The sequence below is a fragment of the Bombus vancouverensis genome, chromosome 12 (assembly GCF_051014615.1).
Source record: "Bombus vancouverensis nearcticus chromosome 12, iyBomVanc1_principal, whole genome shotgun sequence".
NCBI lineage: Eukaryota > Metazoa > Arthropoda > Insecta > Hymenoptera > Apidae > Bombus > Bombus vancouverensis.
Window position 1 is genome coordinate 11039532 of NC_134922.1, and position 12812 is coordinate 11052343.

The 12812-nt window shown below is 38.5% G+C and overlaps 1 protein-coding gene across 1 annotated transcript; it reads left to right on the forward strand.

Annotated features, from left to right (window-relative positions):
* Positions 1-179: 179 nt before the first annotated feature.
* On the forward strand, positions 180-3040 carry LOC117154993 (tubulin monoglutamylase TTLL4). Its single transcript, XM_033330508.2, has one exon. It carries the CDS (start codon positions 535-537, stop codon positions 2227-2229), a length of 1695 nt encoding a protein of 564 aa, XP_033186399.1. The 5' UTR covers positions 180-534; the 3' UTR covers positions 2230-3040.
* The last annotated feature ends 9772 nt before the right edge of the window (positions 3041-12812 follow it).

Consider the following 12812-nt stretch of genomic DNA (forward strand, 5'->3'; position numbering starts at 1 on the left):
GCTGTCGTTGTTCTTTCGCATCATTGTAATTTTTTTTTTAATTCCTCGATAGTAAAATAAAAAAGATACAGATTGATATTGAGATAGTATGTCCTAATTCTCTAGATCGCTCCCTTAACTATACTTTTACCGTATATTTCCTTTAAAATATATATATAAATGAACGAAGCCAAAAAATATACTTTGTTACCTACTTATATTTGTAATGAAGCAAATAATTCGAATAAAAATTACAGAAATCGAAAATTAACGCGAATAAATTTCGCCCATCTCACGCCATTCAACGTCATTTCAAACCACCAGCTATCGATCTCACGAACGATGTTCCAACTTCAAAACACACGATAATCCAAAAAGGTAAATCCACAAACTTCACTCGTTTCACCCATCACTAACCTCTAACTTTCTCACTTTCGGTCAAACACTTTAAATTCCCAGTGACACCAATCTGGCTTCCAACTCGACTCGATTCTAACGGGACCACCACAACCAGAAACAGAAAAATCGCGAGGCAATCGAGGCGAGAAAGGAGCAATGACAATTCGATCGCAGCGAGACTCCAGTACGAGTACCTGTTCAGGTAAATTATCATCCATTTACAATCTCGAGGACGACGAAATGTACTCTTACGTGGACATCACCGAACGCCTGATGATGGCCAGACCGTTTCGTCGAACAATCGTCGATCCAGTCGGTTCTGGCGACAAAAACTTGTTGCTATCGATGCGCTGGAGCTTGTTCGCCCATGTGCCGCCATTCATTATCTTTCATTCGAACGACACCGGCAAACTCCCTGATCAGATCACCAGACACCTGCTTTGGTGGAAGACAAAGAGAAACACGCCAAAAATCCTGGCCGCCGTGGTTCGTAACTCTGGCTTCAAGACGACCAACAGGTCTACAGACAACTGGTGCGGCACTTGGTGCAGCACTTCCGCTTACACAAAACTAAGACGCACGAAGAACTTCTCCAAAGTGAATCATTTTCCCAGCTGCGACGAGTTAGGCGACAAAATACTACTCTGGAGAAACTTTCGTAGGATGAGGAAGAAGTTTGGCGCCAACAATTTTTATTACATGCCAATGACCTTTGTTCTACCTGGCGAGAGAGCTAATTTGAGGAAGCTGATGGAGAAGAATGGCGGAGTTTGGATCGTGAAGCCTCCGGATTCTTGCGCAGGCAGCGGAATAAAAATAGTTTCCAATTTCTACGAGATTCCTACTTATCGATCTTACGTGGTCCAAAGATACATCTCCTCGCCCAGACTGATCGATGGTATTAAATTTGATATGAGATTGTACGTATTGCTGACCAGCATCGATCCCCTTAGGATCTACGTTTATAACGAAGGTTTGGTTAGACTAGCTACCATCAAGTATGTTAATCGCGTGGACACGCTGTCGGATAGGTTCATGCACCTAACGAACACCAGCGTGAACAAGGTTAATCCGAATTTCAAACCTAACGACGATCCAAACAAGTGTAAGGGTAACATGTGGTCGTTGAACTGTCTGTGGAAGTATCTGGCGGCGATGGACGACGTGGACATTCTTCAAATCTGGACCAAGATCAAGGACATCGCTATTAAGACCGTCATCTCCGCGGAACCATCTTTACACAGAGCCTGGAAGAGAACTTCGATGACGGCTTATAATTTCTATCAGCTTTTCGGTTTCGACGTTTTATTGGATAGACAGTATCGACCTTGGCTGCTCGAAGTCAACGATTTTCCTTCCATGGAACCTGATACACCGTTGTGTAAGTTGGTCAAAGGACAATTGGCCGAGGATTACTTGAACCTGGTCGGTTTTCACGTGCCTGACCTGTTGAATTGCAAGGAATTGAGGCTTCTTAGGCTGATTTACAGGAAAAACGCTATCTGTTACAATCGACAGTTGTACTCGAACGTGCTGACACGACAGGTTAGAAAGAAGCAGTATAATTTTATAAACAAGGCTACTAGGAAATATTATTTGAAATCGATCTTGAAACATCTTACGCCGGATGACGTCAGAGTTTTGATAAGACACGAGGATGAGATCGTGCAGACTGGTGGTTTCGAGAGAATCTTTCCTACGTGCGAGACGTACAAATACTTTCCTTTCTTCGAAGCAGTTAGATATTATAATTTGTTACTGGATGCCTGGGAGAACGAGTATACGCATAATCGATTCAGAGGCATCGAGAGACTGAGGAAACTTTGTAGGAAAAAATATCATTTGTCGTGAAGGTACTGTCTTGTGATTATTTGATAAGCGAAATGGCAGCGTTATTTTGAAATTTTGTTCGAGAAAAAGCATTCAAAGGAATGTTACACTTGGTGGTTTTCCGAGTAACTTGGAGCCAGTTCATTTTCCTCGTGGATTAAAATTAACAAGTATTTCCAGAATCAGATTTAAGCAATTTATTACCAAGCGCAATTTGTGCAACTGAAATAAATTAGTCGATGATCGAACAATACATTGGCGATGAATGAATAATTTGAATGTCGTTGATATTGTAACAAAAAGGGAAACGACATTGTAGTATTTTGCAACCATAAGCATAATGGAATGCTTTATGGGCTTATTATGAATTTTACATTATTTTGTAAATAATTTACGAAGTGGAACATTGGTATGCAACAATTTTTTCGACATTTTAACAAATTTACACAAGTTGTAACTTATCGTGTCTAGAAACAAAAGATATATACAAATAATTAAAAAGCTGTCAAGAAATTAGTTTATTTGCCTTTTAGTGTGATCGACAGAAAATCATTTACAAATTGCAATTTTTTTTAGTCGAAACTATTTTAACAATAAAATTTGATAACAAGAAACGTATCGCTACACAAATGTTAATATTGCAGAATATAATATAGTTGTAAAGTGTGCAGTATTTTCTTGATTCGGTGTAATCGACTGAAGAATTGTAAAATATTAAAGTTTATTATACACATAAATGATTAGTTGTTTCAATGAAACGACACGCTAAATATATATAATTTTATGTAAATATACAATCAACAAGTGATTCACTTTCTAGCGATACTGTATAATATTATTAATTTAGTGTGTATCTTGAAACTATGACAAAGAATAATAATTGTACTTTGTAAGATGAATTAATTTTCTTTTCTGAGCCAACGGTATTTAATATTTCCTTAAATTACACCAGCAACAAAAATCAAAAAATACATCGCGTAACAGTAAAAGGTAAAAATATATATAGAGAGTAAAAAAAAAGGAAGATTCATGAAAAATTAAAGATGTAGTAGAGCGTGAAGAAACTTTCATCGATAAAAAAAACGATCTTAAAAAGCTATAAAAATAATCCGCTGTAAACTAATTGCTCGTTCTGGAGAAATTAAGGTATCAACGTCGGCGGAAGATTGGCAGCAAAGATATGGGGTAGGTAGCTATAGTCGTTGGCGGATAATTGGAACGGAGCAGACCTTCGAAGAGTTAAATAGTTTCACGGCTGTAACAGCGTCGGGTTTAATAAATCCGTACTAACAATTTAATGTCTCTATTGTGACCGCGACGGCCGACGATACCGGCAACTGAACTTGATTAGGTTAATACGAAAGGGGACCAGATTTCTTCGCTTCCGCCCTTTAAATTCAATTACCAGCCTGTGCTTCGTCAGTTAAAACATCGTATATCAGTTTTGTCCGGAGGAAGTACGATCCACGATCGGCCGACGAAGTCAATTATCTCTCAAAGTCATTGTATCCAGTCCTTGGTACAGCTTTCATTTATTTATACTTCGACATTGATTACAGAGATCATTCGCCGATCACGTTCACGTTGCTCTCTTGTAGATGAAATCGACATATTCACTTTTTCCTCTCAGAAGATCTTCACATCTTTGCATTTACAGCTCTCTGTAATATTCTTGATAATATTGCTTTATAAGCAGGACAAACGAGTCCAATCAGCAGGAATCCAGTTTATCAGACATCGATTAAAATTTCGTTCCAATTCATGGACTTCTCTATCTACAGCGACTACGAAAACTCAAACGAAACCTTTCTATGTCGAGTTCTATACATTTCGTCTTCAGAGTATCAAATTTTTGCAGCCACGCGAAGATACCGCTAAATTATACGAAATTTAATACACTCGAATCTAATTTAATTAATTGGTATGTAAATGCCTATAATAGACACGATGATACGCCAATATATTTTATAGCCATTCTAGTAGAAAGAATTGAAAAAATAGGTCAATAGCTGAATCGACTTGTGAAACATTCGCATCCATCGCTACTTATTTGTTACATTACAGGCTTCACAGCCTGTGCACAGGACAATGTACATACATATGTACATGGTGTATTTTGATATGGGAGAACGAATTTCGTTTACGAAGGAAAAGAAAAGAGAACGGGCGTAGAGCGTGGCCTGTCAAATACGGCCAGCCAGTACACAGTCGTTTGAAGACAATGGGCTTCGCACAGTGCCACGACAGTCAATGAATTGATATCGTTATTGTAACAACATAATAGACATATTTTCTTATTGAGATTGCACTGTATGTGTAACGTGCGCGCCGCGTCGGTTCGCCTTTATGAATGCATTCATTCATGCGAGCCGTACGTGTGTATTACGCAACTACTACAAACATCGCGTGTAAGGCTAAGGACCCCATCTTCGCTTCGATTCGAGATCGCTGAAAATTTGAACTATCTTTTTATAATTACGCGATGATTTCATGACCGAGAATGGAGAACCGAATATTTTATTTCTTTTTTTTTTCTATACGAATGTCGAAATTTTAATCAGTGAAAAGAAGAAATTCAACTTTCATTGCTAATTCATTTTTTTTTTTTCATATGTGGAATAAACTTAAGAAAAATATATAATTCTGTTGAGAATTTTGGATCTTAATAGCCGAAATAATGGCATAGAAACACTAAATTTACACTTAGAATTTATATTAGAATTGTTATATATTTATTTGATAAACGATTTCAAAGATGTTCATCGATACACACTTGCGTCTTAGATGCCGCGCGCACACACACTTCCACACACTAATATTCACATACAAGTGTCACTACTACGCAGGTAACCTAGTCTAGCACATAAAATTATACATATCTCGAAAAATTATATTCTACTGTTTTATTTTTATTCCGTTTAAATTCTATCTTTGTCTTTTGCTGTATTCGTCGCACATGTTAATCAAAACAGTCCCGACGCAGTAGAGAGTTTTCATTATCGTGATTAAAATCGAACGAACGTCACTTTATCATTATGTTTAATCGCTGAAAGACGTTCTGTGGATCCATTAACGATCACGCTTTGTCACTTGTTCAAATTGACCCCACGAAAGGGTCTAATGAGAGATAATTTCCTGGAAAAAGCACTGTCCAGAGTAATTCGTTGTGGAAATTACACGTGACTGAACGATAATAGCAAAGCAGAGTACATATTTAGATAATTCAACAGAATGAAACGGCCACTCGTTAGCTTTATACAAGCCCTTGTTAGAATATTTACTGCTTACTCATGCTCCAAACTTAATCACACGTGTGCCAGCCAGTAGATCTTCGAAATTGATTTTCCACGAAAACCAAGCCATAAACTTCAACCCGAGATGCAGACTCTTCGAAGGCTAAATGAAACAATTTTATCCTATACCCGTGACCCATTTTTGCACGATGAAAATCACCTTCCTCTCGCTTATGCGTACGATGCTTTCATGACCGTAGGTATCTTTATCAACGATAATTGCAATGTACTCGATTTTTCACGAATTGATGAAATACTGACAGCGTTGCTCGTCTAGTGACATTAATACGAAAGAATGATCGCAATTAACGATAACTATCGTCGATACTCTATGTAGGTTACGTACTGTATTATAAATGGTGACGTATAAATGATACACGAAGAAGAAATATTACCTGTAAAGTTGAATTGTCGTTTTACAGGTAATATTTCTTCTTCGTGTATCATTTACGGGCCACCATTTATAATAGTAATACACACTGCAACCTCGTCGTATACATAAGGCCCTGTAATTGTACGCAAATCAGCTTTCACGTGTCACTTGCCACAACTATTTAAGCCCAATACCGTAAATAATACCTCGAGGCTGATTCCGCAAGGTGTACGACCACTTACGCACGATGTAACAGCGATAATCTACTTTCTTTTCTTTTCTTTTTTTTTTTTTTTATTTATTTATTTATTTAGAACCGCGTCCACCTTCGATGGTTATTTTATTCGTATTGGCGACTCTGTAGTCAGTTGCATACAAATGTACTTCATGGACTTATACAACGTTATATCAGACTAGGATCTTGCTGTTTGGTCATAAACACGTACAATATTTGCATTGTATCGGTCTACTTCTTGTCGATCGTAACAGATCTCGATCGTTCGAACTTCGTTATCAACATCGGTTAAATTAACGCGATTTCGATTAATTAACAAGTTTATCTGGTTGAAGCGGTCGGGGAAAGTGTCTTACCGTAGTTTCTACTGCAAACGACACACTTTTTTTTTAACACAGTCGCCTGCACGCGCAGAATATTTATGGTTCCCAAAGAGGGAAGTATAGAATTAATCTTTTTTTCCTCTCTCGATATGCCAAAGTATTTTTAACGAATGGAGATCACAGGCAGTGATTAAGGAAGATGGTATTATACGGTGATATGAAATTTTGGTAGACATGTAACGTGGTTAAAATAAGTTATTAACAGGTGCTGCAAAATGACGTTATAAAAATTTCACGTCGTAGTTGGTGATTTAAAGAAAATTTCAAGATAGGAAATCGGAAATTTCTGCAATTAACGCGATGATTTATGCAGTATCGCGTCTTATATCATTTATATATCATTATTAATTAAAAAAGTATAAGTAACGAGTTTCTTTTGTGTCTAAAAATTTAGATTTTGTCATTGGTTATGATGTTGATGTGTGTTTAATATATCCTGTAATATTAAGATATTGCCCGATTTTATGACTTTCTTTCATGCTGAAAAATTCAGATTTCGTTATGTCAGAGATCGGTGTGCTTTAAGTTTACAGCATCTGTGATACAATGTGATCTAACGTTTTCAAATTTTAGTTTAAAACCTCCAATTTGCACGGCGAATGATCCTTATATATCTTCGTAATAAAATTCGTAGTAATTCCATCTCTTTGTTAGAAGCTCGTTGATTATTACAGAGTGGCCAGTTCTGTCTGATCGTAATCGTCTTTTCCTCCTTGCTCGTATTATAATTACTGGTTAAAATAGTAAAATTAACTGGTTGATAGAATTTTTGTGTCATACTATATTTTGAACTTTGATTCTCCCAGTCATCGTGTCAAATTTATCGCATCTTTTATATCCGTGTTATTTTTTCTTACATTTCAAAATATTCATAGCTATCCCATTTATGATACAAGGACTTAAAAAGTGTTCGTCAAAATTTTTTGATATTACGATAACTTTAAAAGACTATTCGTTAGTTGGCACAAGGAATACGATAACTACAAGATCGGGTCATGTAATTTCAATATATTAAGTAGAATTCTTATTAGAAACGTTCGTCGTAAATTTTTTGAACAGCCTTCGCTACAACTGTTGACCAATACGGTAGTTAATCGCTACATGGGAATCATTTAGCTATGGCTTACGTGTATACGTGTTGGAGTCAGCTGTAGATCGACATTTCTCAGTGATTTTTCCAATCATCGCGTAGCGTCGGTGCCACGATATTTCAGGCAAAGATAGATCGTGTAACAAGTATATTGATTTTCAACGAGGTGTGTAACGAGTATATTGATTTCCAACGACTGCTGTGAAATCGATACACAGTCGAAGGTTTGCCACTTTGAATCTATGTATTCTATTATTCATCCATGTCAGAATTTTTTAGACGTACAGAATCGAGCGTCGAAGCAATTAATCTCTGAAACAGCAGATTTATCTTGATATCTACAAGTGTACACAATCATATAATTTTACGTAGCACACGTATAAACCTAAGACATTAATTTACTCTGCAAGATTTATTCCATGTCCTACAAGTGATGTCAGATAAAGATATATGCTAGAGAATCGCTTGTTTTGCGCGTATAGTTCGCCGTACTGGAGCTTTCATGTATTCCATATACTATTTTAATGTATTTGATAAGACGGTAAATTTATGATAAATTTTAATCCGAGATAATATTTATCGATTAGTTCATATCATTTATCAAGAATCGTACTAAGAGCGTACTAAATTTATATACACGGTTCGCCGATGTATCTGTCGATTTTAATTCAGTTTAATTTAATAGACTACGAAAATTCATACAATTTTATATTATTACGAACGTTACCTAAAGATATCAAATTTACATAAACATTCACTACATGGCATTTTTAAATCGTCTATAAATTCATCAAAACCCGTCGTCCACATTATCATATATTAATCTTAGAATCAGTCAGGTATGAAGCAATTCTCGAAAACCCACGCGATAGGATCTAAAGAAATCCGAAGAGATGACACGATCCAAAGAGAAACGAGGAAAAAAGAAGGCGCGGAGTTCGACGGCTTACGACCTCCGACCAAACAAAATATACCGCGTGTCTAAAATCTTCTCTTCTACCTGTACAACAAAACGCTGAAACAATTCGCCAAAAGCCACCAACCAGCGCAACTACGACCTCTAAAGAAATCCGACGAAATAAAACGATGCGAAGAGGAACGATCAAAGAAAAGAAAAAGAAGGAGCGGAATTCGGCGGCTTGCGGGGGCGTACTGGAGGCCGGGTAACGACTTAATAAACCGTTCGGCCGGGCAATGGGTTGGGTGTAGGCGCGCGGCTGGTCTCTGTCCGCGGAGAGGGGGCAGGGGCACGTGTACCGCGTGCGGTTGCGGCTGCAGCCGCAGCCGTAGCCGGGGTCGCGGTCGCGGCGATGCGGTGGCGAGTCGACTACGAAGTGGAGGGGGCTACGGTGCCGACGGTAGTCAGGTGCGTCGCGTGCCCCCTTCTCCCGGCACGTAGTTAGCTCGTGTTTTGTTTTGAGAAGGCTTAACAGCGTCCGTTCCCACGCTTCCGCACGCCGCCGCCACGGCCGACGATTTCGAATTCGTTGCGCGCCATGGATTTCGCGCTCGAACGTGCCGCCATCCCGCACCATCTAAGCGTATTATATATGTAAGTAAGTACCGTGCTGTTTGAGGTGTCGTGGACCCGGTGATCGCGTCGTCATCCTGGCCGTTTTCACGGCCGGCTCGTTCTTGTAGAAATTGCGTGGATAGGTGGTCGGTCGGAGCAGGTTGCGAGTAGCGATGGGATGAAAAGTTCGATACGTAGAATCTCATTCAGTTCGAGGGATTCGATTGCCATTGACGAGAAGGTATACTTTATTTTATAAAGTAACGTAAGTGAAGGTGAACAGACGTATCATCCAAGTTAGTTTCGAATTTCTCGTAATGATGCTTCTGTTTCATAGAATCGTCTCCTATTTCGATATTTGAATGAGTGAAATCTCGCGAACGTAGTGGTTGAACTTTGAAACACGATGCCTTGCAATATGCTTGATGCCATCACTGAACGCGACGTTTAAATGACAATGTGGTTTGAAACGACGCGTTGAAATAGCTGATGAAGACGTCGAAGAGTCATCGTCGTTTCTTGGGTGACTCTGGAGACGTTCGAGGAAGATAGGATTAAATCGCCAAGGTCATTTTCAGGTAATTGGGATGGTGATTGGTGACTCTGAGTTTCCTGGTGATGGCGTGAGATTGAGTTTCAAGGAAGTGATGTATTTGTATGTGAGTATGACTTATTGATTTTCGATATGTATTTTAAATCAATAATTTGGTTGCAGTTTTGCAACTGTTCTCCTTAAGCAACGCGTCTAAAAAATGATCGTTCGTTGCCTTTTTCTTCTGTCGTATAATAATAGGTTCGATTATTTTCTTGTAAAAATGAGTTGTTATAAACCAAGTTAATATTAAATCTACTGCTTTGAGAAAAGACTGCGTGAGACGACTACAAGGTGAAACCTAAGCACTAACTTTTGCACTCGTGTGTACACGAGATTCGCGCGTGCACGCCGCGCTCGTGCGACACGGCACGCTCTCCCTTATAACAGAGCCTACGTTCTTTTACATACAGAGTGGGCCATTGTTTCAGCATTACAATAATCTATCTTCTGACTTTTTGCCTTCTTATTTCCCCTTCTTGTTTTTTTCCTTTGTTCTCCCGTTTCTTGCTTACTTCCCGCCCCTCACACATCCTTCGCGTTACTTTGCACCCCTACCTTTTTTCATTTCTTTGCGCATATTCTCTTTTGTTCTCTCCTGCTTTTAGCGCAAGATTTCTATGTATTTTACCTTTTATCAGAATTACGTCATTTTTTACGTGTTTCATTTATTCCAACATTCTGTTGAATTTTTCTTTCTTCAGATTAAATATTCTTGAAGTATTGTTAGTAGTTTATATTTTTATTTAGAAGTATCATATATGTCCTGTTAAAAGATCATGTAAAGACACTAGAAAAAATATGAAAAGATTATTGAAACTTTACTATACATCGTTTTCTAACCGATGAGCCAAAATATTAAAATCCAGGTTCCGTAACAAAATTGTACCGTGATATTCCAATCTGTTCAAAATAAATCATATCGTTCTTCCATTCTTAAAATCAATCAAACCGAAAATATTTCGTCTCCATTGCCTTTTCATTTTCTAATTATTTTGAAAATTTGACTAGTTCGAAGAGATCGGATGAACAGGTGAAGTAAAGAATCGCAGACTTTTTACAACATCTTTCGTGAACGTTACTCCTGCGTAATATTATACGCTATACGCTATACACAGCCGGGAGCCAAGAGTGTTCCAAAGAAACCGGACGTTGGTTCGAATCGCAATGGACTTCCCACATACTTTCACGCGGCGTACTCGCTCATAAACCGTCTCTCGTTTTCTCGGGCGGGACGGTGAATATTGTCACGCACCATATTCCCATGTATGCGGCACAACCTCTCTGGTGAAGAGCGGCGCGTGCATACGGCACGCGTGCTCCCTGGAAATCGACGGTAAACCGGATGCTCCATCAACTCCTATTAAAGCTCTGCAGTTTTATGCTCGTTCTCGTGTAATCGTGCGCTGGAAATCCTGACAGATGCACGAATCGAATTTCCATTGTACGTTATTTCTTTTTCTCTGATTCGCCTAAGTAGAACGTAAAATGTTTTCATATATTGGGATCGTATACCGAAATACTTTCGTACAGTCGCCGTAGGAAAAATTATTTCGCGTTAAGAAGGTTCCTGCGGATTAACGCTGTAAAATAACATACACCGATAAAAAAACAAAAATCCTGATGCGGATAGGGCTGTACAATACAACAGCATTTTTTACTATCGTTTTTTTTGTCTATACCTTTGTAGCAGAAGGCTACAGTCCGACCTAATTTCTAAACTCTGCTCATAAATCACATCAACAGATAAATTAGCATTTCTATTCAAGATAGAAGCATAAATCTACGGAAGATCACAATTCACGGAAATTTAATTGCTGTAATGTATTGACCATCTGAATACTGGTTTCAAGGTAATAATTCACTCTGGACAAATTTATCCTATAGAATCGATTCATTCTCTCCCCTGCGCATCCACCTTAAGCTACATTATACTCGTAACACGATTTTTCATTTAATCCGTGCACCTTCTTAAATCACGTTGCGGTTGATGAGAATTTAGTGTTCGAGGCGTTCTCTTGCAACAGAAGAATTCCTCACCCCCAACAACGTGGCTGATCGACGAAGGTAATCTCTGTGAATCATCGCGTAGAATCTCCGCGTTATGCTTGTGTACGTACGTACACACGTGGAAGCAGCGTGTTGAAAATAGTGGCGGGTCGGCGCCAGGGGGTTCATGATGAGGTTTACATCTATTTCGAGGGCTAAAGAAGGAAGGAGGATGCACGCACCCCACGCTAGCCACCTGACGCACCCCGCTCGTGGGAACCGAAAAACCGTAGGAATCTTCTAACTTTCACGTTTCTGTGTGCGATAGCGTGCGCACATGGACAGGGTGCGGTTGCAGGGATGCGTTTAATGCCCTTTTCATGTTTACAGAGCTTTATGGAATCTTGTAGGGTTGTCACGGTACGTAGAATGGTTAAAAAGGCAAATTTGCCATGACGGACGTTGAAAGGAAGAAACAAACACGTTCGTTTTTAATCGCTTCTAATTATATTGCACAATTTTGCTTATAAAAAGAGAAGTAAGAAAAATTTTATTGCTCCTAAAATCGTCGATTAACAGATACCAAAGTTGAAGTTAGAAAGGAGCTTGTGTCAATCGTCGGAGAGGTTTTATTTTGTCTGTACATTTCGGCTATTCGCAGACACGTTTTTGCCGAAGAATCGTGGAGCTCCATCGTGGGGGAGCATTCCCACCAGACAACAATTAACATTCGGAGGAACATTTCGACCAAGCTCTCGTCGGTTTATTCTACGCGCTTTTTTTCCTCCTATGACGTCGTTGACCCGCTTTTTCAGTTATTAAAAAGATTTAATATTGGGATGCGACGGCCATGTTATCTTTTCAAGCAGACTAAACAAACATTTCACGGAGAAAAAAAGAAAGAAAAAGATAATGCAATAATAATATTTGCTCTTGGTCAATATTAAAAGTATAATGACACTGATTAACCCAAGGTCAAGCAAAAATTCATGTTCTTTATACAGGCATATCAGAATTTGAATTTTAGAATATTAAAACATCACTAATTTTCGAACACTAAATATTAAATGCTAAGGATATTCTAGAAAAACTAGAATTCTAACTCGATTAGGACTAATATTTAGTACGTTCAATTG

Excerpts from the sequence above, each read along its gene's own strand:
- LOC117154993 (XM_033330508.2), top strand. The coding sequence starts at position 535 with ATGACAATTCGATCGCAGCGAGACTCCAGTACGAGTACCTGTTCAGGT.